This window comes from Oncorhynchus keta, chromosome 13 (assembly GCF_023373465.1).
Source record: "Oncorhynchus keta strain PuntledgeMale-10-30-2019 chromosome 13, Oket_V2, whole genome shotgun sequence".
In the NCBI taxonomy this organism is placed as follows: domain Eukaryota; kingdom Metazoa; phylum Chordata; class Actinopteri; order Salmoniformes; family Salmonidae; genus Oncorhynchus; species Oncorhynchus keta.
Genome location: NC_068433.1, coordinates 43,142,779 through 43,168,867, shown reverse-complemented (window position 1 = coordinate 43,168,867; position 26,089 = coordinate 43,142,779). Strand labels below are relative to the sequence as shown.

Here is a 26,089-nt window from a genome sequence, read left to right as displayed (position 1 = left end):
AACATCCCTCCAATCCCTTACATAACTAGACCAATCATATGCGTCAATGTGCCGCAGTTCACAGTACTGTGGCAAAACAAGAGGTTACGCACGTGATGTTAAATTAAATTGCAGGCGCAGATGCTCCGATTTCAAAAAGATTTGGAGCATTAGATATAGTTGGCGAGTTAACTTTACAATTGACAACAAAGTTAAATAAAATAAGTACTTTTCAATGCGTGAGATAAGAGGTGTGTAGTGAGTGCATGAGAAAAGGGTGAAATGCGTGTCTCACTTCCAATGCATAGTTGGCTGTTCTGCATTTAGCGAACAAGACCGCAAATAATCCTGTGCCTTTATCAGTCAACTCGTTTTTAGCTTTAAAACTGCTAAATTCTCTAAATGCAAAATGTGTAGTACAGCATGAGATGAGCTATAAAAAAACTGCACATTTCCTCTGCCCCTGTTTTACAGGACATTTCCTGCAACATTCTCTCAGCCCTTATTCAACATTATATTCTCGCCTGTAGAGTTCGAGAGAGGAAACTTTCCTGATTCAGACGCTAGTTTCTGCCTGAAGTAGAACTCAATGCAATTTAACGTCGGGCTTCCAGTCAACGCTCAGCCCTACTTTTAAGTAGGCTACACTTAAGTTTAACATGGGTAGCCTTCACAAAACACACTTATTAGGATAGTTTAGTCCTCATCTTTCAACATTGAGACATTTTCTTTGAAGACAGCGTGGTCCTCGGGGAACCGATCTATACATGCCTGTAAAATATAATGGTGGTGGGGGAGTTACTATTATAGCATAATACGGCATATACTCATTGTGTTTCTGGTTGTAATGTAGACAACCTGTACGTACCATACTCAATGAGTGACCTGTCTGGACACGGTATGTCTGTGAATTAACGCTCTAATCGATAAAATGCAATTGTGTTTGTTGTCCGTAGTTTATGCTTGCCCATACCATAATCCCACTACGAACATGGGACACAACATTGACATCAGCAACCCACTTGCCCATACACGTGGTCTGAAGTTGTGAACACAGGTGTACCTGTTTAATGATTTATGGTAAAGGCATTGCGTCATGCTGTGTAATCAGTTTCTTGATATGCCACACCTGTCAGGTGTATTATCTTGCCAAATGAGAAATGCTCACTAACAGGGATATACATTTTTAGAGAAGTCTTGTGCATATGGAACATTTCTGGGATATTTACTAGCTCGTGAAAAATGAGACCCAAACACTTTACATGTATATTTATGTTCAGCGTAAATACATCTAAAACATCACACAGCCCACATATCAGTATATACACTCACAAAACTATCTAGGTTAAATAGGGGAGCAGTATTGTGCAATGAGGTGTTTTTTAAATCCACATTTGCTGTCCACTTGAGCAATCTGAGATGGAACGTAGTTCCTCGCAATGATGGCTCTAAATAATACTGTACGTTTTCTTGAATTTAGGGACTGTGAAAAGATCCCTGGTGGCATGTCTCGTGGGGTAAGTGTGTGTCAGAGCTGAGTGTAAATTAACTATGGAAACAATTGGGAATTTACCACTCCCAATTGAAAGAAAAGTGATGCAGTCAATGTCTCCCCTACCTTTTAGCCTAGAGACTGGCATGCATAGTATTGATATTAGCCCTCTGATAATACTGATTCAAATGTGCCTCAGTTCTGGGCCAGCAACAGTTTTTCTAGGTCCTTTACAGCACCTGACCATATAACTGGGCAATAATCAAGATACGATTACATAAGAGCCTGCATGACTTGCTTTGTGGAGTCAAAAAAGAGCATCTCTTTCACCGACAGACCTCTCCCAGTCTTTACAACCATTGAATCAATATGTTTAAGTAATTTAGTCTCCTCAACAGAAACATTATTAATGATCAGATTCAGCTGAGTCTAGAATTTAGGGAATGATTTGTACCAAATACAATGCGCTTAGATGTTTCAGACGAGTTTATTACTGGCCACCCATTCTAAAAGTGACAAACCCTTTGTTCAGGGTTGCAGTGATTTCACTAACTGGATGCTGAGCGTATAGGATTGAATCATCAGCATACATTGACACACAGGCTTTGTTTAATGCCTGTGGCAGGTCATTAGTAAAAAATAGAATAGAGTAGAGGGCACACCACACTTTACATATTTAACATTAGCGATGCATCCATTAAAGATAACCCTCAGATCTATTAGATAGATGGTTCTGAATCTATGATATGGCAGAGGTTGAAATGTCAAGTATTTTTCAACACGGTGTGGTCAATAATATCGAAAGGCTGCACTGAAATGTAACAGTACAGCTCCCAATCTTTGTGTTTAAATATTAAAAAACACATTTACCCCCATTTTCTCCCCAATTTCGTGATATCCAATTATGATCTTGTCATTGCTGCTACTCTCACGGCTGGTTGTGACACAGCCTGGGGTCGTTGAAAATATGGATTTTCCAGATGTAGAAATCAGGCACATTTTTGCTTCTGAATGAAAGTTGAAAAGATGTCATTTATAGACATGAATGCCAAGATTTGGTTCAGCTTTGGTCCGGAAGTACCAAAAAAACAATTTTCAGTTGCTGTAGAAGTCAAGGCCATTCCGGAACTGCACCTCACAAAAAGACTTCCAAATGGCGTCAGTCCTTTTGCTTACTGAGGTGTCGACTAGAGTGTTGCCTTGAATGAATTCCCATCCGTGGTAAGCATACAGTTTGCAAAACATAAACTATGTCCGGAAAGGACCGAACAAAGATGTTTGCTCCTGCTTACTGGGGTGTAGCCTACAATGTCAGCCAGCAATGTCCTTTTATGTATGCACACCCACGTGGTAGGTCCACAGTTTGTAAAACAGGTCATTGCATTGGCTTTATTAGTCTTGATTGCTGTGACCAATCAATTTGACTGTGTCATCTCTGAATATCAGCTACCCAACTTTATCAGGAGTTATCTCAAGCCTGTTTGCAATGTGTTTACACAATGGAAAATGCAATAGTATTTTCTTTTTCACTATGATCAGCTTGTCAAAAAAAAAATGTACGGACACAAACTTGAAAGCACTAAATCATGGGGTAAAAATGTACGGACACAAACTTGAAAGCACTAAATCATGGGGTAAAAATGTACGGACACAAACTTGAAAGCACTAAATCATGCCAATGGGGTGAAATTCCTGGACAACAGTGATTGTCCATTTTACTTTGACACGTCATATTTTTAGGAGACGTTAATTAACATGACAGCGCTTTTTAAAATAGTTTTTTTGTTGTTGTTGTTAGGCTATTTGATCGGAGAAAGCTTCATGATGTAAAAAGTGTCCGTCATGAAATTTTCATAAATTTTTATATCCATCCTGTAGGCTACAGAAAAGGACACATACTTTCTTCCATATCCTAAATCTGCTACATGATTTCTGTACATTGTTTGGACTGCATGTTGGTGGAGCGCTGCAGAGATGCGTGCTGGGAATGGTTATTAAAGGGCGGCTTCAGGAATCACCTAAAAAAAGCCCATATGCCACTGGTTGAGTGTTTTTGGTCAGAATTATGTGAGGTTGTGTGTTGTTGGTGAGTCTTGGTCAGTTTAGCTCAGAAAAGGCCGCCCTCGTCAATCTGCTGCCACAGGCGACGGCCTCGTCCTACCTAAAGAGCGGACCGGCTGTGCGGCTACCATCCTCAGTAGCTTTATCTAAAATTTTCAAAACCAGGAGTTTCTTATTTATGGACAATACATGTTTCCTCCTCACCCAACCTAACTTAGCAGAATTTTAAATTACAATGCTTTTCTTTCAGTATTAGGTATTTTATGCATGAATAGGATGGCACAAAGTTTGTGGGCATTTCATTACTACGTTGCCAATGAAATAGTAAATAAAGTAATTGGCACCATCAAAAGGTTGATAAATGAACAAACTGATTCGATGCAAAATATTTGAATTAGTCTGTCCATAATTTAATTTAAAGTATTTGAAAGCTTTTTTCTATTCTTTTTTTATTTTCTTGTAATTTCTTGGCTTAATACAATTTATTTTGTTTAGTCATAATTTGTCAATACAGTAAGTTTGCCAATCAGATGTGTAGCCAGACTTACCCATTACTTTTTGCCCGGTCCCTCAACCAGACAGCTTTTAAATGTCTCATCAATCCACAGGGCATTAAGTTCTAACAGTCAGTTTCTTATTAGGTACAAGCTTATCAATAACTGCAATAAACTACTTTTGTAAATGCATCAAGTGAAGTCTCTGGGATGCTCCTCATTACACCACAAATATTTTTTTGTATCTCCAACAAAGGAATCAGTACAAAATGTTTTGTATGATCTCACACCATTTTAGACCCAACCTTTGGAACTTTGGCTTTTCTAGGTATGTCCATCCAAATACATCAGTACAGACAAAGGGTCTGGATATAACTTGAGGGTTATGCAGCATTGGTCGAAATGTGATCAATACACGTCGATTATATAGTTTCTGTACTGTTTTTAAACACTCTCATAGGTTGATTAATAACCTGAACCAGGAAGGGATGAAGTGACTAGGAAAAAGGATAGGTAGCCAGTAAGAGCAGTGTATGTGATGAGTTAAAAAAATAGTGCAAAAAGGGTCAATGCAGATGTGTCTTCTGCATTTAACTGAACCCCTCTGAATCAGAGAGGTGTGGGGGCCTGCCTTCAATTGACGTCAACAGTGCCCTGGGAGTAGTTGTTGGGGGTTAACTGCCTTGCTCAAGGGCAGATTTTTACACCTTTACTGGCCCAAAGTACTTCATTGCTAGCCTACCTGCCGCCAATTGGAAAAGGTGCATTTTCTCTGGTTCACTCGTTGAAAATAAATGCTGCTTTTTAAATATAATATGGACTGGGCATAGAGTAGGCGAATTCCAACTAAATTATGTTGTAGGGCTAGCTAATGAGCTAGCTAGATAACTTTGTCAGACAAACGAAGAGGCTAGTCCGCAAGCTAGCTTGCTAATATCTGTGGTGCTTTTCCCAGTAACATTACAGAATATAATGCTATCAAATGTAGCTTTGTTTAGGCCAAATGGTTAAGGACATTTAATTGAGCACAAGTCCCTGCAAAATATTTTACAAAAGTGCAAGACAAACTCCCATTTTAGCTAACCTATTTGTATCTCTTTCATTATTATACAAATGTACCTTAATGGCTATACATACAGAAGCTCAGTGACACCAGATGGACATGCAGGCACAATGCCTGCCGCACTCTGATGGACAGACTAGCTGCGCTGTTCCATGTCCTTGAGGATGTAGGCCCTGAGAACAGGTCTGGAAGGCACAGGGCCTACTTAACCAGATTGACAGAACTTTTATTGGGCTCCTAGCGACATTTAGAAAAGTGCTGGGTGACACCAATTGTATTTCTGACATGCTTCAGTCACCCTCACTTGACCTAGCTAGAACTGTGGACTATTTCAGCACTAGAGATTAGTTATTTTGCGGAGCTATGGAGAAAGGCCATCTATATTGCTCAACAGTGCAGTCTCAGCATTGACAAGACGAAGCGGAAGACTGTAGTCACATCCACTTTTGGTGAGCGTAGGCGTGAGCAAGATAAGGATGTTTTGAAGGAGCATCTTCTATCCAGTCCTTGACACGTTTTATTTTTTTAACCTTAACTCGGCAAGTCAGTTAAGAACAAATTGTTATTTATAATGACAGCCTACCCCGGCCAAAGCCTAAAGTAGTTTTCCCACCCAGCGTTGAGTCAAGGACAGCCAAGTTCCTGGTCATGGATGAGTTTTAGGGTATTCAGTAGTTGGTGAGCAGTAGCTGCAGAACACAGCTGTTCTGAGGCTGAGCTGCATAGCCTACATGTGTACTGTAAGATAGTCAGGATGGGCCTCTCCAGGTTCATTGGACCCCCATTGAGAGAGAGAGGCCAGTAACTGAAAGGTTGCTGTATGACACCCCGAGCCGACAAGGTGAAAAATATGCCGACGTTCACTTGAGCAAGAAACTTGACTCTTGATAAGAGCATCCAAATTACTAAAATGTCAAATATAGGAGGGTCATCACAGTACTTGGCACAAAGAAGGCTGGTTAAAACTAGATATCCGAATATAACTCGAATTACAATTTATCAAAACTTTTATCAAAACAAAAGCATAAATGTAAAGGAGTCCTGAAGAGTGAAACACCCAGATTGTACAGACATGAACAGGTTGGAGGACGAATTTATTAATAAGTCCCCTTGTCCGAGAGAGACTTACATGGTTATCAAAATGTCACCAGGGTAAGCCTAAAGGAAACACAGCCCTTATTTTAAGTGTTACTAATATCCCCTATGGGAAAAATGAAATGGAACCATTTCCCTGTTTGACCTCTAGGTTTATCTGGGACCTTGAGGGTTTGCTTTAGTGACAAAATGGTTCAAACGATTTGTAAGTCACTTTTCATTACTGAATAATATCCAAGTGCATGATATAAATAAAACACCCCCAAAAGACAGGGGAACCAACAGTTATAATTTAATATAATTGTTGATTTCCAGGTTCCCAACTTAATGTTTTCAAGCTAACCATGTCAGAATCAGATCAGTGATTCTAATCAGAATCTCATCATTATGCTGCTTTCAAAGGTTGATAATTATTCTATTCCAGTGAGGAGATTGTTGTCAGACATTCTGCTGCTGCAAGGCAAGCAGTACCGGAGTGCCAAGTCTGGGACCAAAAGGCACAGTAACAGCTTCTACCCCCAAGCCATAAGCCTGCTGAACAGTTAATCAAAATATTTCTCTCAATTTGTTTACATAACTTAGTGAGCATTTCTCTTTTGCCAAGAGAACCCATCCAGCTGACAGGTGTGTCTTACAAGAAGCTGTTTAATAAACAGCATGATCATTACACAGGGGCACCTTGTACTGGGGACAATAAAAGGTCACTAAACTGTGCAGTTGCCACAGCACAATGCCGCAGATGCCTCAAGTTGAGGGAGCATGCAATTGTCCAGCTGACTCTAGGAATGTCCATCAGAGCTGTTGCCAGAGAATGCAATTTTCATTTTCTCTACCATAAGCTGCCACCAAAATCATTTTAGAGAATTTCTCAGTATATCCAACCATCCTCAACCACAGACCATGTGTAACCTCGCCAGCCCAGGACCTCCAGCCGGCTTCTTCATCTGCGAGATGTCTTGTCACGATCCGGCTCATAGCCCGTAACAAAAGGGATTCAACATGAAGGTCAATGAATAACAAATATTTTAAAACTAAAGTAAACTATAAACAAGTAACCATGGTGTGTGTGTAGTCAGTCATGTAAGTGAGTGGTTCCGTGCATAGATGTGATGAGGGGTGTTGAGGTGCCAAAGGAAATGTAAAAAAACAGCCACAACCAAAATCCAACAGTGTGTCTGCGTGGCCGCAGAGAGTCAATGAATGGGGGAAGGTGTACTCATCCCCAGGACACACCCGAGCCCATGTGTCCCATTTAGCAGACAGCCCTCCCACCGACATCCTATTAAGACAAACTAAGAGAATGTCAGAGTGCGAGGGTCATCACCCCCATAAATCCAGGGACCCACACCAACAAAACATTAACCATGCCCAACATATTCCAAAGTGGAACACGTCACTAAGCCTAACAGGGGAAAAGACAGGCTATAGCTCCTGGTAACAAATGACATTATCCTGCCCAAATCTCCCACTGAGGTACATAGCAGATTGTACTCACCTACTCAGACCGATGCTCTACTTGCTGTTGGTACAGGAGTTTCCAGCGTAGGCAGGGGCCTGGAAACTAACCGATGTTACTCTCCAACACAGACCACCACCTATCCACCAGTAGCTAGTCAAAAAAATAACCTACTGACACCAGGCCTACCAAACTACGCAATTCAAAAAAGCTGTCACAAGACAAACAAAACACCTACAGAGTTATCACTTTAACTCCACATTTTCTCCCAAAGAAATTACTCACACCAGTGATCTTAACACTAGTATTGGTCATACCGGTCATCAAAACGGTGCGTTGCCTGGATATCACCGGACAACCAAAAACACTGCTAAGTCTCTAAGGCACTACACCGAACACTTATGACTAGGTAGTGAATACCAACCAAAACACATCCCAAATAGCATTGATCCATCATAATGCAACAAAATACTATCCACCAAAATGTTTAAGAACCAACCTTAAGATCCCGGATGAGCCCCCACATCACAAACCGTCTCCTAACAAAAAAATGGAGACAACGTGGAGATCGAGGAGTAACAAAAATATTTATTAACTATACTTAAGTACACTACAAACAAGTAACAATGGTGTGTAAGTGAGTGGTTGCATGCATCGATGTGATAATGAGGGGTGTTGCAAGCTGCCAACACAACAAACAAACTCCAACAGAGTTTATGCATGGGGAGTGTCTCCTCAGTGTGGGGGGTGTATTTATCCCCAGGACACACCCGAGCCCATGTGTGTCCCATTTAGCTGATGACCCTCCCGGCTCCGCCCACCGACATGCTTTGAAGGAAAACAGGAGCAAAGACAAAAAATTCAGCAGACAGAGTGGGAGCGTTGTCACAGTTTGAGACCAGGCACCCGGACAGCTGATGAAACTGAGGAGAATTTATTTAATTAATAAAGCCCTTTTGTGGGGAAAAACTCATTCTGATTAGCTGGGACTGGTTCCCCAGTGGGTGGGCCTAGCTGACAAATGGGTGGGCCTATGCCCTTGCAGGCCCACCCATGGCTGCACCCCTGTGCAGAGGACATCCAGCCAGCATTGGAGTCAACATGGGCCAGCATCCTTGTGGAATGCTTTTGAAACCTTGTAGTCCATGCATCGATGAGTTGAGGCTGTTCTGAGAGCAAAAGGGGGTGCAACTCAATATTAGGAAGGTGTTCCTAATGTTTTGTACACTGTTTTTTACTTGACAATAATTACAGTTGTCAAACACAAGTATGAACAAAATCTAGTCTGGAGTTTGAGTCTCAATGGATAATTGACCCTTAGGGCTGGATCAAAAGCCTGGGCAGTGGTTCCTCGGGACCAGGACAGAGGAAAAGAATGTTACATTAACCCTTGCTCACCTTATCAGGTAGTGGCAGAGGAACCATCCGTTTTCCTCTTGGCCATCAGCATAGCATTGATCTTAGCAGCCATCTCCACGCCTTCCCATTTGCCGTAGGCTTGCCCCTCTGCGATGTCCGGGGCCCCTGGAGATCTGCTCCAGGGAAACAATAGCTGAACTGGGACACTTCATATTGAGAATAGTTATCCAAGAGCTAGGGGCTAATTTATCTGGCTGGCGAGCTTTTCATCTTGCTCAAGCCAATTTTGCAAGGCTGGGTTGGAGGGCGAGCTAGTGTATGTTAGGTGAGGTTTTGTTACAAACAATATGTACATTTACAATAGGCATATACTTAACATTGACCACCACAATAATACATTACTTACAGTGCCTTGCGAAAGTATTCGGCCCCCTTGAACTTTGCGACCTTTTGCCACATTTCAGGCTTCAAACATAAAGATATAAAACTGTATTTTTTTGTGAAGAATCAACAACAAGTGGGACACAATCATGAAGTGGAACGACATTTATTGGATATTATGCCATACAAAGTATTAACTTAAGGGGGCTGAATAATTTTGCACGCCCAATTTTTCAGTTTTTGATTTGTTAAAAAAGTTTGAAATATCCAATAAATGTTGTTCCACTTCATGATTGTGTCCCACTTGTTGTTGATTCTTCACAAAAAAAATACAGTTTTACATCTTTATGTTTAAAGCCTGAAATGTGGCAAAAGGTCGCAAAGTTCAAGGGGGCCGAATACTTTCGCACGGCACTGTACATTTTACAGTATACAATCTGTAGGACTCTGTTAAACTAGTTTTGTTGGTGGAAAGAGGGATAATAAGTGCAGGTGAGAAACCTTTTATAGGAATGGCCTGCCTCTTTCCAGGTGGTTGTTATTGGGTTTTGATGGAGGTGTGTGGTGGCCAATAAGGAACAGGCTCCCTTCCAGGGTAGGGGGTAAGTGAGATTTTTCTGCAGTACTTGGCCGTATTCCCCTGCCCAGATATCGCTGACGCATGCCAGATCTTACACCCCTAGATAGGTCATTTACATATCAGCTAACCACATGTTACAGCAATCTGGTGCCCGACGCCATAGTTGATGACATGGCATGCAACCATTAGTTCGTTCTGATTCTCCTAACACACTCTGCTTAGACTTTGCTGACGACTGGCAGATTTCTCAATGCATGGATAGGTATTTTATATGCCAGCGTGCCACATTTTGGGCACGTTCCTATGCCCAGATGTTGCTGACGCATGCCCAGATCTTACAACAATGACATGTCTCTGCTGTGTTTTATATTACATGATACCCGGATAGGTATTTTACGCATATGTTATAGCAATCTGTCAGTCGATGGCACAGTCAATGACGTGGCGCTCAATCATTGGTTGATGCACGCAACGTCTAAGCAGGGGAACACGACCAATATGTTATGCAGCATTTTTAAAACCAAGTGGCAAGGCGGTAATTACCAGTTGTGAAGTTGTAAATACCAGTTGGATGCATTCGTCTGCTTTGAACTCACTGAGAAACGCAGATTAGCTAATGGCCAACAAGTTGAGTCAACCATGAACTAAAAGTACAGCGATCATGCTAGTAAACAAATTATAGTGTTAAAAAAAAACATATAATTTTAAGTTTTGTTACATTTAACTGCCCAAAATGATGTTAGAGGTCATTTCCTTATTCTGGAATCCATCCAGGTCTGAGCAGCGGAACACAACCACTATTTGAGATGTACTCTGTACACTATTAAAATGTATTCTGACACAGGAAGCTATTCAAGTAGAAAGTACAACAGAAGTGTGTTAATGTCACATGTCATTCATACCCTATAAAATGTGATTTAGTATTACAAATACACTGCAGTGTAATGTGCTCAACACCATATAAATGCACTGAAATAAGACAACACAAGTTTGAAGAAAGTCTATTGAAGCACTGATGATCCATTATATTAACCAGATACTCAAGTGGCCGCTCTAACAATGGAAAGAAATGTCTTGAACATTGGAAGGCAGTCGAGAGGCGGCAAGGTCACGTGGGACCATTGTAGCCAATGAGAGGTCAGATACAGTACGTGTGTGAACAGGCACAACTCCAAATTTGACACTCCATACAAAAACAAATATTTTAAAAAGACAAGCTGCAGAAGACAGATTTTTGGACCAGTTATCCCTGTCGCTTGACCACTTCCTCTGAAGTATTGCAAGAGTTTACCAAAGCTATTGTACTTTTAACGTACAAGGGATATGCTAGTGATGTTACACACTTGTTACATTAGTTTAACGGTGTAATTATACCTGTAGGAATAGCCAACTACTCTTAGACAGCAATAAATCCACTGTAATCTGTAGGCTGAGGTGCTAATGCAAGGAGTGATGTAATTTGACAAACCATGCAGAGGTGACAATACATCCTTTGGAAAAATAAATGAATACACTTGCGTTTCCGCATGGACTATACATTTCAAGAAGATGCATGTCGTTGAGTAGAACTGTACAGCATCTTAAATGCATTTAACAATTGAGACAAAATGCCATCTTTTGTTTACTTTTACTTTACTGACTTTATTGTCCCCGTTTGTCCCCGTGGGGAAATGTTGTTGCAGTGTCAGGTACACGTTTAAAGTGGTATTTAAATACAAAGCAAATTGACAATACAACGTTCATAACAGTTACATACCAATAAAAAGAGACTAGCCTGCTGGCCTTACTGGGTCAATAGGAACATTAGCACAAGCTATTTAGGAGGGATATCACATTTGGCACAAATTATTGTCTAGTTCTGTTTTTCCTGCCGAGGGGTACCCTATACCTGCGCCCAGAAGGGAGTAGTTCAAAGTCCGGGTACAGGGGGTGGCTTGGGTCTAAATTTTTGATTTTGTGAGCCTTGCGGAAGGCCCTGACCTTAAAGATATCATCCAGGCCTGTCTGTTTGACTCCAAGTTCCTTGCTTGCTGTGGTGATAATCCTTCTCAGCATATTTCTATGACTGACAGTGGCATTGCCAAACCAACAAACTACACAAAAAGTTAAAATAGTCTCAATGAAAGATTTGTAAAACAGAGTCAGCAATTAACAATTAACAATTAAGTACAATTAACATTAAAAGATGCCAGCTTTTTGAGAAAGTACAGTCTCTGTTGACTCTTTTTGTAGATCAGGTTTGTATATTTACTCCACTGAAGCTTATTGTCCAAGAAGACAGACAGATATTTGTTCTGACCTCTGATAGATGTTGCAGAGGTATTTGTTCTACTCTTCCTGAAGTCTATGCACATCTCTTTGGTCTATGCACATCTCTTTGGTCTATGCACATCTCTTTGGTCCTATTGGTATTGAGGACCAAGTGTGATTCCTCACACCACTCATTTAGGACCGTGCCATGGTGTGCCTCATCATCGTGCAACAGGCTGATCAAGGCAGTGTCATCAGCGGACTTAACGAGGTGTCTGTCAGGATGGGAACTAGTACAACTATTAGTATACAAGATGTACAGGAGTGGGGACAAAACACATCCCTGAGGATAGCCTGTGTTGGTGTTGCGTATGTCCGACCCGCTGTGACCGTTGGCTCAGGAAGCTGGGTAAAGCCCTGCCTTATTTCAGCTCACTGGTCACCATAGCAGCACCCACCCGTAGCACGCATTCCAGCAGGTATTTCTCACTGGTCACCCCCAAAGCAAATTCTTCCTTTGGCCGCCTCTCCTTCCAGTTCTCTGCTGCCAATGACTGGAGCGAACTGCAAAAATCTCTGAAGCTAGAGACTCTTCCCTCCCTCACTAGTTTTAAGTACCAACTGTCAGAGCAGCTTACAGATCACTGCACAGATCACTGCACCTGTACATACTGTATTTATCTTGCTCCTCTGCACCCCAGTATCTCAACTTGCACATTCATCTTCAGCACATACAACCATTCCCGTGTTTAATTGCTATATTGTAAATACTTTGCCACCATTTATTGCCTTACCTCTCTTATCCTACCTCATTTGCACATGCTGTATATAGATTTTTCTACTGTATTATTGATTGTATGTTTATTCCATGTGTAACTCTGTGTTGTTGTATGTGTCGAACTGCTTTGCTTTATCTTGGCCAGGTCGCAGTTGCAAATGAGAACTTGTTCTCAACTAGCCTACCTGGTTAAACAAAGGTGAAATAAAAGTCCAACAGCCACAAAACCAGCCCCTCATCTAAGGAGAAGTCCCAAATGAATCTCTGCCAGAACGTAAGGCTGGATTGTGTTGAAGGCAGAAGAAAAGTTAAAAAAAACTCTGACATGTGTCACGTTCGGTGAATGGAGGAGACCTGCCTGACATGATATGAATACATGTTACTTTAATGACGAAGAAACACAAACTACAAAATGAACGTGAAGCTAAATATAGTGCTGACACAGGCAACTAACACAGACAATAACCCACGAAATACCCAAAGAAGATGGCTGCCTAAATATGGTTCCCAATCAGAGACAACTAATAACAGCTGCCTCTAATTGAGAACCAATCTAGGCAACCATAGACATACATAAACACCTAGATGGTAAACAACCCCATAAACATACAAAACCCCTAGACAGTACAAAAACATATACATCACACATGTCACACCCTGACCTAACCAAAACAATAAAGAAAACAAAGAATACTAAAGTCAGGGCGTGACAGTACACCCCACCAAAGATGCGGACTCCCGGCCGCACACCTAAACCTATATGGGAGGGTCTGGGTGGGCATGACTCCGAGGTGGCGGTTCTGGCTCGGGATGTGGACCCGCTCCACTTCTGACTCGTCACACAATGTCTCTGGAGCGGGAACCCTCACCGCCGACCACAGACTGGAGGGAGACTCTGGCGGATCCGGGCTGGAGGGAGACTCTGGCGGATCCGGGCTGGAGGGAGACTCTGGCGGATCCGGGCTGGAGGGAGACTCTGGCGGATCCGGGCTGGAGGGAGACTCTGGCGGATCCGGGCTGGAGGGAGACTCTGGCGGATCCGGGCTGGAGGGAGACTCTGGCGGATCCGGTCTGCGGCCCGTCGCAGGATGTTCCGGTCTGCGGCCCGTCGCATGATGTTCCGGTCTGTAGCCTGTCGCAGGAGGTTCCGGTCTGCGGCCCGTCGCCGGACGCTCTGGACCGGGTACTGTCACCGGACGCTCTAGACTGGGTACTGTCGCCGGATGCTCTGGACTGGTGAGGCGCATAGGCGCACTGTAGGCCTGGTGCGTGGTGCCGGGCTGGGGACACGCACCTCATGGCGAGTGCAGGAGAGGAACAGGGCGTACTGGACCCTGGAGGCGCACTGGTGGCCTGATGCTTGGTGCCGGCACTGGTGGTACCGGGCTGGAGACACGCACCTCAGGGCGAGTGCGGGGAGGAGGAACAGGGTGTACAGGGCTCTGGAGATGCACAGGAAGCCTGGTGCGTGGTGTTGGCACTGGTGGTACTGGGCTGTGGAGGCGTGCTGGAGGTCTGGAGTGTAGAGCTGACACAACCCTTCCTGGCTGGATGGTTATACTTGCCCTGCTGGCACAGGACGCACAGGGCTGTGCAGACTCACAGTACGCAGAGCCGGTGCAGGATATCCTGGTCCACGGAGGTATACTGGAGACCAGGAGTGCTGAGCTGGCACCCTCCTTCCTGGCTGGATGCTCATTCTAGCCCGGCCAATGCGAGGAGCTGGAATATAGCGCACCAGGCTAGAAATGCGCACTGGAGACACCGTGCGCATCTCTGCATAACACGGTGCCTGACCAGTAACCCGCTCCTCATGGTAAGCACGAGGAGTTGGCTCAGGTCTCCTGCCTGACTTAGCCAACCTCCTCGTGTGCCCCCCCCCAAAAACAATTATTGGAGCTGCCTCTCGGGCTTCCGTGCTAGCCGTGTACCCTTATATCGTCGCCATTCCTCCATTCTCCTGTATTCCTCCTCGCACTGTTCCATCGAATCCCAGGCGGGCACTGGCACTCTCTCTGGATCGATCGACAACCTCTCAGGTTGTTACCCACTCATCCTTCTCCCGGGTCCATTCTTCCCCAAAGCGCTGTTCCTCCATATCACGCTGCTCGGTTGGGTTATTCTGTCACGTTTGTTGAATGGAGGAGACCAAGGTGCAGCGTGATATGAATACATGTTACTTTAATAATGACGACGAAGAAACACAAACTACGTAAACAAAATGAATGTGAAGCTAAATATAGTGCTGACACAGGCAACTAACACATAGACAATAACCCACGAAATACCCATAGAAGATGGCTGCCTAAATATGCTTCCATATCAGAGACAACGAATAACAGCTGCCTCTAATTGAGAACCAATCTAGGCAACCATAGACATAAACACCTAGATGGTAAACAACCCCATAAACATAAAACACCCCTAGACAGTACAAAAACACACACATCACGCATGTCACACCCTGACCTAACCAAAATAATAAAGAAAACAAATAATACTAAGGTCAGGGCGTGACAACATGGGGGCGGCAGGTAGCCTCGTGGTTAGAGCGTTGGACTAGTAACCGAAAGGTTGCAAGATTGAATCCCAGAGCGAACAAGGTAAAAATCTGTAATTCTGCCGCCGAACAAGGCAGTTAAACCACTGTTCCTAGGCCGTCATTGAAAATAATTTGTTCTTAAGTGACATGCCTAGTTAAAGGTCAAATAAACATGGGATTTGGCACCCTCTAGATGTCTGTAGACCATATTGAGGAGAGTAAGAATGGCGTCAACTCCTCTGCTGGGCTTATAGGCCAACTGAAATGTGTCCGGGAGCTTCTGGGTGACGCTGAGAATATGACTTCACAATTTAAGGTTTTTCAGTACTTAGAATGTCAAGGCGACAGGGTGGTAGTCATTCAGCACAGTTTTTCCACAATACTGGCACGTGTTGCTGGTTGAGCAAGGATTGGAAAATATCTGTATCACCAGCCCGTTTTTCAGCACAGCACACTTATTTTGTCTGGGTCTGGGCTTTTGTGTGCTTTACATCCCCTGAACTTCTAAACAGCCTTTTTAACAAATCTCTTAAACATTTAACGCTTCCATTTGTTTTACCACTGAAAAAGTTGTCAGATTCAAATCTTAAGAAAACATTTAGTTCATTAGCTATGTTCTGGCCCTCATGTCTACCAAGGTCAGCACCGGTTCTCCCTGCCTTTGTGGGGGGCACTAGCCATGGATTTAATCCCTTGGCCAGGCCACCCTTGAGTTTCCTGAGGAGAGGGTCCACTCCACACTTTGCTTGTATGCCTCCTTGTCCACCAGTATCGGTCTTTTGATCTCACGTTGTACATCTCTTAAAGCCTGTCTATCACCCTCAACATAAACTGCCTTCATTAAGTAGTGATTTTAGATTTGATAGCCAAGGCTTGTTATGGAAGACTACAGGTTTTAGTAGGCATAGCCTACTGCTGACAATGGATTGGACCAACCACTACAAGTGAAGAAAGAGGTTGTGCCATGCCAAAACAGAAGACAACCCTGTTCAACTGCTGAAACATTTATTTATTCAGGCACATTGAGGGATCACATCTCCATAGACAATACTGCCTTTAGTGTTCAGAATCAAGACACCATAACCCCCCACCCAACCATTTTACCCAGATCACCCCACACAGCAAGGCAGCACAGAATGCATTTAAAGTGCTTAGCATTGTCAAGTACAGTCCATTATAATTCATATTTTGCCAACCATATATTAGCCATTCAATGAATTTACTCAGTCATTCAGAAAACAAACAAAAAGCCACCAATTCAGAACATTTCCTTTAAGGTCTTAGAGACCTGACACATTGTATCTAAAGCGGTCCTGCTACTAGAACTAAAATTGTGACACCCAATACAGCAGCAGTGTATAGTAGAGGCAGCTTTCTGAGTTAATGTGTAACAACTATTCACAATCTAACAGTTTGTCAGAAAATGGAGTGTCGGTCTCTAAGCACCACAACCAAAAACCAAACATTAATGGGAAAATTCTCACATTATGGGTCATGAAAGGTCAAGCCAGCAGGAAGTCTTCCCCTCTGCCCCTTAGTGACCCGGAAGTAGTTAGTGGTTGCAATTTACAGGGTAAACAAAAGGGTGATCCTGAAAGGTTTGAACAATGAACACACCCCATACACTCCAGGACTGGGGTAGGCAATGAACCCAGCACTGGGTGGGTATGCAGTCTGCCACATGAAATGGAAAATGTAAGTTTCTCCTTTTTAGTGCAAAGCAATAGTCTCTCCTCCACTTGTATCCTCCATGTTGGCTCATGAGGCCACAATAGCTCAGTCCTGGTAGAGCAGGAAGCCAGAGAATGTGCTGTACTTCCAGCTGCTGCCATAGATGGAGCCGCGGTGCAGCCGCAGCCACACCTGGTCTCCCTGGTACAGCTGCAGGATGGAGTGGTTGCTGGCCGTCTCGTGGTCCGGAGCCCCGTCGTTGGCGTACGCAGACACCATCACCTCGTCGTTGCGCATCAGGTTGACGTAGAGCGGCACGTTGACCGCCAGCTTGAGGATGTGGAAGAGGAAGACGTAGGTGCCGTTGGCTGGGCAGGTGAAACGACCCACGTTGGTGTTGAACATTTCCCCCAGGTTGCTGTGGAGCTGGTCAAAGGCGATGGGCTGGTCCAGGGTGCCCGGGGTGTAGTTGGCTGTGCGGGCTGCTGTGAAGGCCACGCGGAGGGGCTGGGGATGCTGGGGGAGCGGGTACATGGGTACGTGCATCAGGGTGTGGGGGGCATGAGGGGTCACCTGGGTGGTGAGGTCCATGCCAACACCCTGCAGCGAGTCACCGTGGGCGGAGTCCACCAGGGAGTAGTTGCCCTCCCGGTCTGGGCTGCTCACCTGGGAAGAATCACTCCAACCTTTTGAGGAGGACCAATCAAAAGCCAGTTAGCTAAGCCCCCCAAAATACCCAACCAATCAGATATTGTGTTTTGTATCAAGCTAGAAGAATGAAGTGAACTTGCCACTATTATTGTGCCTTTGTCCTGTATTGCCTCCACCGCGCCTGTAGCTGTGTTGGTAGCCAATATCCTAATGGTGAAGAACACACCATTACACAAGTCAAAACCTCTAAACCTATCACTTCAGCAATCTATACTAATGTACATACAATATCAGATTGTCCACACAGATTTGGGAAGCAGTGTCTTACCCGAGCTCCGTACAGGTGAGCCTGGGGGATGAAGCTTCCTCCTGGGGAGAACAGACCAGCCCGAAACCCATCAAACCCAAGGGGAGGGGGACAGATGAAAATTGGATTGTGAAGGCTTAACTCAAAACCTTGTAATATTATGATAATGTCATGTGGAAGCTTGTGAGGCAAGGGAATAGTGTTCACTTGATCCAATCCATTAAGGTTTAGAAGCTCAATCTGAATCAGTAGGAGACATGCATAAGCAGAACAAGATAGGATAGAGGGAAAGGATGAAAAATAGGATTGAGGGATGAGAGGGATGAGAGAAGAGGATAAATACCTCTGTGCCCACCAGAAGAGCGAAAGTAGGAGTGTGCCAGCCCCTTGCCACCACGTGCAATACCTCTAACAGATCCTCTGTAGTATGATTGGTCAGAACGGCCCATGGTGCCACCCGATTGGCCAGGGGACAGGAAGATCTGCCCACCACTACCTACCAGACATTCAGACTGGTTCACTGCACAAGAGAGAAATAAGAGTAGACTTGATCGTATTCATTTGGAAGAAAACAGACAAACAAGGGGTTTATTCATTAAGTCTTGCAATGGAAACCGTTCACCATTAAGAACCAAACCGGATGACAACGGGGAGGTACCCAACTGAATTTGTCCAATAGAAACTTGTTTCCTGTATATGGAATACACCCCTGGACTTGCCCAATGAACTAATTTGAGTTTTCCGTTGTAAAACATTTTTTATTTCCTGCCCAAATGAACACAAATCTGGCATACCCGACTGTAGTTGTTCGTCCTCTGACGGAGCAAACTCCGGTGGGGTCTGGGTGCTGGTGGTGACATAGCACAGGCCGTTGGAGTCCGAATAGGGGATAATATCGGATTTAAAGTCTACAGTCGGAAGTAAGGGGGCGTTCACCTTGAAGACCTTCAACGACAAAACAGACCCAAGGCTCATACTAAAATGTCTCAAAGACTAACGGAGTGTATTCAAAGCCTCTTGCCCATTCTATGACCATGTTAAAAGCATGGTAGGGTAGACTTACCGAATGCATGGTCTGGAAGGGAACAGGGGGCGCCATGGTGAGCGTACGTCTGCTGGGAGGGGTTGAAAAGGGCTGCCCTTGGGTGGGGGTACAAGGAGGCACCACCCCGTTACAGGGGGATTGCTTACCGGATTCAGAGATGGGAGTCTGGGTACAGAGAGGGAACACTGTCAGGGGAGACTTAAAATCAGAATAGTATGCACTTTAGGCTTGCCAATACTACATGTTCAGGGAATGAGTTGTTTTACCCGAGCAGAGGTCTTCTCGTCCAGGGTGATGGAGATGGAGGACTCCCTACGGTAGAGGGGAGGAGGAGCTGGAAGAGAGGGGCAGGCAGTCTCACTCTCAGACAGCAGCAGACATGGATCCTGGAGAGGACAACCATTGTGCTTTATAAAAAGCTTCATAACAATTGTGGATCTAAAAGAAGAAAATGTCATTGTTTCAATGGGTCTCATTTAACAGATAGGAGAGTTCTTACAATGGCTATGACGTGAGCCAGGTCCTCTGTTGTCAGGTCCAGGTCACAGCTCTCTAGACAACCCCCGTCTCCATTGGTCAGACTGGGTTTGTCATCAACAGGGAGGAGTTTAGAAAGCAATGGAGTGGACTGAGAGAGGACAAAAAGATGTATCTTAAAATACTGACTCCAACAGTCAAAAGCTTAAATAACAGAGGCCTGGTCAAAATTAGTGCACTAGAATATGGTGCCATCTCACACACTTCTCCAGATCTTACATGCAGTGTTTTAGGGAGAAGGTCCACTGGGCTTCTCCTCGACTCTCTCTGTACTGTTGAGAATAAGAGGTAAAACACATGTTGAATATTCTCTGTTCTGTTAGAAGACAGCCACTTAAATAACAACTTTGTTGTGGTAGGCTACCGAGTGGAGAGGGGGATCCAGAGGCATGCCGGCCCAGTCTAGGATGGCCGTTAGTGGATGATCCTTCTCCATCCAGAAGAGAATCCTGGAGACAGGGGATTAATCCAGGATTGTATTTATTAGGCATCCAACAAAAGACCGACTTAAACAGGGAGGGACTACATGGACTTAGCGTTTATTTTTGATTTCGTCACAGCGTGACGTGGTAAACCAGACCCAGGTGGAACATTGGAAATGATCGATGGCTTTTCACCTGGAAGTGATCTTTGGGCAGTACTGTACCTGCATGAAGCTGAAGGAGCCTCTGATCTTGGTCATCAGGTCCTCCAGCTGCTGTTTGCGCAGGATGGGGTCCTTGGGCAAGGAAGACTGGGAGTTGAACACCTCCACAGGGGTGTCCACACGAAGTGCCTGATGGAAATTACAATATGATGGAGTAATAGGGACAGGTCCATCGAACGTAAGAGATGCAAGGATAAGAGTCTACTCACAGCTGTGGCGTCCCGCTCCCTTTTGGACTTCACTCTTCTCTGGGGAAACAAGAGTCATTGAGTTGTATGATTGATCTGAACTAAGATCAGCTAGCCCAATCCCAGTGTTAACCTTGACCATTATTAGAGGTCACAACTCGTCTCAAGTTCCAACTGCCCTGAGAGTTCAGGTATAAGAGAATAGCTCACCTGTTTGGGTTCGGCATTTTGTTTCTTGGAGGTAACTGGAACTTTGGAGATGAACACAGCCGCCCCTCTCCATGGTTTCTGGATTACAGGCTGAGTGGAGTCGGACTCCATATCCCATGAGTCTGGTGGCTCCTGTTCCTTCATAGCCTGGAACTCAGCCTTCCAGTTCGGAGTAACGGGAGTGTCTCGACACCCATTGGGGTCTGTGTCAGGCAGGTAGTGTCTGTTAAGAAACTGGCATCACCCACAGACTATCAGCACAACAGTACGATATCCACAGTGCATTCAGGTAAATAGCTTAAGGAGAACGCTGGTTGAACGTTGATAAAGCAGTAGCACACAACTTGCAGGAAATGCATGTTAGTGGTTCTTACCTCTCTGCTAGGCACGTCTTTTTTGGTTGACATCATTAGGGCTGCAAGGCAAAATAACATCCAGCTAAATGACAAAATGTTGTATACATTCATTGTTCTATACCCAGTCTGATAAGTAGCTTTTGAATAAGAATAGTTGCACTGTTGTAGAGTTACTAGAGAGGCTGGCTGTTTCGGACACCGTCTTCTTGGTCATGGGAACCTCCACTTCCTTGGGACTCTTGGTCGGTGGCGGCGGTACACAATCAAAGTACCCACAATCCATCAGCGTCGCCAACTTAGCCTTCAGGACCTTGTCTGCAAACATTCAAATGCATGCATTTTAAACATGGCAGCTAAAGTAGTTCAGCAAATGGCAGAGAAAGTTGAGGATACCAGTCATAGTAAATGTAGTGTCTGTGCAGGTGTTTAAAAGGGTACAGGACAGGTAGTGTTTAAACTCACAGGTGGTTCCGGCTACGGCTTTATTTTTCCCCTCCAGCAGGTCCAGGTAGACCAGGGCTGCTCTGTCCATCTGATCCTCTAAACTGTGACACAGTAGAAGGGGATCAGACTAGTCTTCAATCAACACAGACGTGTGAGAGTGTATTTCATAGTAACTTATGCTGTTGTCCCTCAAGTCCAACAGAATGTGTGTGTGGGTGTGTGTGGTGCACACATCTATTTCCCCAGTACCTCACATTGTTGTCCCTCTTCACCCCCAGTAGTTCAGCAAGCTCAAGCAGGCTATGTAGCTCTGCAACCTTGAGCTGGGGGTTGCGGGCAGAGAGGAGGTCCTTCCTGATGTGCTCGTGCTGCAGCAGGGTCTGCAGGAGGAACTTAACCTGCAGCACTATGCACAGCCTTCTCCTCTCAACCTCCTGCTTGACCATCTGCTCCTTCCTCAACGCCTTCTTCTGGGCCTTCAGCAGCTAAAGGGGGGTGGTTAGATGGATTCTATGGACCAATCCCAATAATACTCCTACAGCTAGGCCTGATCACTAGACCTAGGCCAGTCAACTTGCTATTGTGGATTTCAGATGTCTGAATGGGTGTAAGTTAAAGTCCATTATGTTGTCTTGCAAAAATACAAGATGATTCATCATGAATCTGGAGAAACGAGTGATCTGTTGTCCAGCTAACAGTTCTACATTACTGACACTGTATCTGACCATGCACTTATACACAGACGCAAGGAATGTCAAACTTAACCATGAAAGCAATCAAGGCATTCAAGCAGGAGAATGGAACAGCGGTGTGCTAATTCCCAACTGTGCAAATGGGCTAAAGCCTCCAATCCATTGACGAGGCAGGATTCCAATCCAATACGTCACACCCTTTCTACCATCATTGACCTATTACGGAGAAGCGCTATTCTGACTACGCGCGAGAAACTACACCTGGTCTACCAAAAGGAATGCATGTGCTGCTCTGCCCATCCCCATTCATACACACAGCAGCACTACGATAAGCAGTGGCAAACAGAGATCCTTACTTCCTGTGTTAGGCCACCAAGGGTCTTGTGCAGCTCCTGGGCAAACTGCAGGTTGTGGATCACTTCGTCATACTTCTCCGCTGCATCCTGACACACATTGAAAGAGTTCAAAAGGCAACATCTCAATTGTCTGGTTGAAAGAAGTGTACTGCTTTTATTACCACAGTTGGAAATCCTGTTCTTACTATCTGGTCTTGATTGAGTGATTCCCCGTGTTGCAAACGCTTCCTGTAGTCTTCCAATTTAATCTGTGGATACAAACACTTACAATGTCTTCATTTATAGTAGCATGCAGGAAACCCTGAAAGGAATGGCCATGTCTCCATCTACTCAAACACCCACCAAACCCCTAATCTTGTCAAGTCATCCATCCTACCTTCTTTTTCTCCAGGTTGCGGATCTTGTGCTTGAGGCAGATGAGGCCGTCCTCGATGTAACTCTCGTAGCCCTGGTAGATGGTGGTGGAGGCTGCCAGGGCCAGCTGGAGAGGACTCAGCCCACCAGGGGAGCCAATATTGGGGCTCCCCTGCCTCCCCTTCTCTGAGCACTCAGGTGAAGGAGAGACATCCCGGTCTGGGGATGGAGAAAGCTGCACCATGTTCAGATTCTCACTGGAGGGGGTTCAACACAGAACAGGTAAATGTCATGACTGGTGTCGATTGGATGTAAATGTTGACCATGAAACGTGTGATCTTCTTGCACCATCACTATCAGATGTTCCTTTAAAAATAGGTCAATTTAATTTCTAATAGAAAGCATGTTCCCCTCCCAATTATCCTTTCCTACTTTCCAGTTTCCATAAATGTGCTAATGTTCCAGTAACGCGCTAGCCTCAACCGCCACTGGGTGATTGCCAAACCCGTGATAGTGCATTTTTGTCCATTGCACAGCCGGTGTGATTACGTATGGCGTTGATGGATTTTAATGAGAGAATCGTGAAACAGCAGATAGAAATCACATAGCACCCGACAACGTTACTAACAAATCGTTAAAACAATGGTTATTATTTTAAATTGATTCCCAAACACATACCGAAAGTGTGCGCATTTTGTGTCGCCGATGGGATTCATCTCATGCTTAAAGTTGCGTATTTTTTAAACAATTTGTTTGGGAAACCTTACGGCGTGCACATTATATGGAATCTTCTAAAAAGCTTCCACCTTATCAGTATCACAACCTTCAGACCCCGACGTGCCCCGCATCTCTTCTTCAAAAGCCTACTCTCTACAGAGCACAGATGTCCCAAACACATCCCAAACCAAAATTCTAAGACTGCAGAGCAACTCGAAGACTGCAATTTCTTAAGCCATCATTATACAACTAGTATGCAGGTTCTTGAAAAATGTGTAAACATTAGAAATTGAAAACCCACGTCGTCATTCTTGTTTAAAGTGCCACGTTCAGAAAACAGCTGACTAACCTCGTGGCCGGTTGTGTTGAAAATGCTGTTGCTGCAAATTCCGAATCCAGGCTATCCAAACACCAGATAAAGTACTGGTAGACCTCTCTAACCCGTACAAACAGTGATGTAAGTTTACAGAGGGAAACGTGTGCGAACTCATGCCTTTATATAGGCCTACCCTTCTATACCGAAACATTGAGGGAGTTCGATTAGGCGTAATTGCTATGGCCCGTGACTTGAATGTGCAAAAGCGGGGAGGGGCAACAGTCTCAAATTGAACAGTAATCTGTTCCGCTCGGTCATGTTGTCAACAAGGCAGCATACATCGTTCAGAAACATGCATCATCTATTTTCTACAAAATATATGTACGAATTTTCAAGTTTGTTTTAATTGGAAATGCAGATAAAGCCTTTGTATCAAACGCTATTGTGCAACAACAAAAACAATTACTATTGCATGTGAAAAAATAGTCCTACTGCTCATTAGTCCTACTCCACCTGCTTAACCTACCCATTTTAATTTTGAGCCCACTTCGCTGTCGGCCAAAATAGGGGACCTGGCTCACGCCTGGGAGGCAGTCTGGTTCCAAAACGAAAATAATCAAACCCGGTTCACCGGGGAAGTTCCGTGGCATTAATCGAATTCCCTTATTGGGACTGCTGGGGTGCAGAAAATCGACGTGACATCATATAGCACCTGATTTGCACGCGCATCCACATCCAACACCCCAATTTAGGACTGGGCGATTAATCGTATAAACTGTTTATAGGACCGGTTTGGAGTTTTACAATTGTAATGTTTAGTTTGTTAAATGTCGTAATTGATTAATGAAACTAGAACAATTATAACTGAGATCTTACTAGCACAGCCAAAGACACTTTATTGTATTTTACTCATTGGGACCATAGACATTATTGGGACAGTTTCCGAAGCGGGAGAAAAAGCCTAGAAATCGGTTCAAAATAAGAATTGCCATTAAATTAATACAAAATACATTGTCACAGAGGGACTAGTCACCGAAAGGTTGCAAGATCGAATCCCCTAGCCGACAAGGTAAAAATCTGTCATTCTGCCACAGAACAAGGCAGTTATCTCGCTGTTCCTAGGCCGTCATTGAAAATACGAATGTATTCTTAACTGACTTGCATAGTTTAAAAAAAAACATGAAATTAAGAAAATGAAGGACTACAATGAAATGATGGAATTGAACAAATAGCATTAGTTCTAATCCAGAGTGAGGCTACAAGAGGATTTTGATTCCAATAAAAAGTTAATAGGATGCTTTGTCCAATTTCCTGTAATTCTGAACATTGTTTTCATGTCTTATGAAGTGTTCATACATTGCCTTCTGACTGTATTCATCCCCCTTGACTTATTCCATATGTTGTGTTTGTCGGAATTCAAAATGGATGACATAAAAATACAAATCTCACCCAACACATTTTTTTAAAATGTTAGTAAATTTATTGAAAGTGAAATACAGAAATATCTATAAGTATTCACACCCCCAAGTCAATACATGTTAGAATCACCTTTGGAAGTGATTACAGCTGTCTTTCTGGGCTAATTTTAAGAGCTTTTCATAACTGGATTGTACAATATTTTTACATTATTCTTTTAAAAAATTATTCAGGATCTGTCAAGGTGGTTGTTGATCATTACTAGACAGCCATTTTTTAATCTTGCCATAGATTTTCAAACAGATTTAAGTCAGAACTGTAAGTAAGCCACAGGAACATCAATGTTGTTTTGGTAAGCAACTCCTATATTTGATCTGTTTTTCCTTTTAACTCTGTCATGTAGGTTAGTTTGTAGTGTGGAGTAACTACAATGTTGATCCATTCTCAGTTTTTGCCGATCACAGCCATTTAACTGTTTTAAAATCACCGTTGGCCTCATGGTGAAATCCCTGAACAGTTTCCTTCTTCTGCAACTGAGTTAGGAAGGACATCTGTATCTTTGTAGTGACTGGGTATTGATACGTCATCCAACATGTAATTAATAACTTCACCATTATCAAAGGGATATTCAATGAATGTTGTTTATTTTTGCC

General features: G+C 43.8%; 1 protein-coding gene across 2 annotated transcripts; it reads right to left on the bottom strand.

Annotated features, from left to right (window-relative positions):
• Positions 1-16,658: 16,658 nt before the first annotated feature.
• On the bottom strand, positions 16,659-24,213 carry LOC118392376 (caprin-2-like). Of its 2 annotated transcripts, none has more exons than XM_035784320.2 (21): positions 24,054-24,213; positions 23,010-23,244; positions 22,819-22,881; positions 22,634-22,720; positions 21,835-22,070; positions 21,604-21,686; positions 21,316-21,456; positions 21,160-21,200; positions 20,786-21,019; positions 20,597-20,635; positions 20,388-20,516; positions 20,106-20,190; positions 19,961-20,013; positions 19,704-19,832; positions 19,471-19,590; positions 19,223-19,369; positions 18,954-19,104; positions 18,503-18,679; positions 18,181-18,221; positions 17,993-18,059; positions 16,659-17,887 (listed from the first exon to the last, which is right to left on the bottom strand). In XM_035784320.2, exons 2-21 carry the CDS (start codon positions 23,229-23,231, stop codon positions 17,307-17,309), a joined length of 2,826 nt encoding a protein of 941 aa, XP_035640213.2. In that variant the 5' UTR covers positions 23,232-23,244; positions 24,054-24,213; the 3' UTR covers positions 16,659-17,306. The 2 variants fall into 2 exon arrangements, with proteins under 2 accessions (XP_035640213.2, XP_035640214.2); XM_035784321.2 differs by having other exon boundaries at positions 18,566-18,679.
• Between the last annotated feature and the right edge of the window lie 1,876 nt (positions 24,214-26,089).

Coding starts and splice junctions, on each gene's coding strand:
- LOC118392376 (XM_035784320.2), bottom strand. CDS start 23,231: ATGGTGCAGCTTTCTCCATCCCCAGACCGGGATGTCTCTCCTTCACCT. Junction 22,882..23,009: donor GCAACCTGGAGAAAAAGAAG/GTAGGATGGATG, acceptor TTGTATCCACAG/ATTAAATTGGAAGACTACAG. Junction 19,591..19,703: donor TGGCTCACGTCATAGCCATT/GTAAGAACTCTC, acceptor TGTCCTCTCCAG/GATCCATGTCTGCTGCTGTC.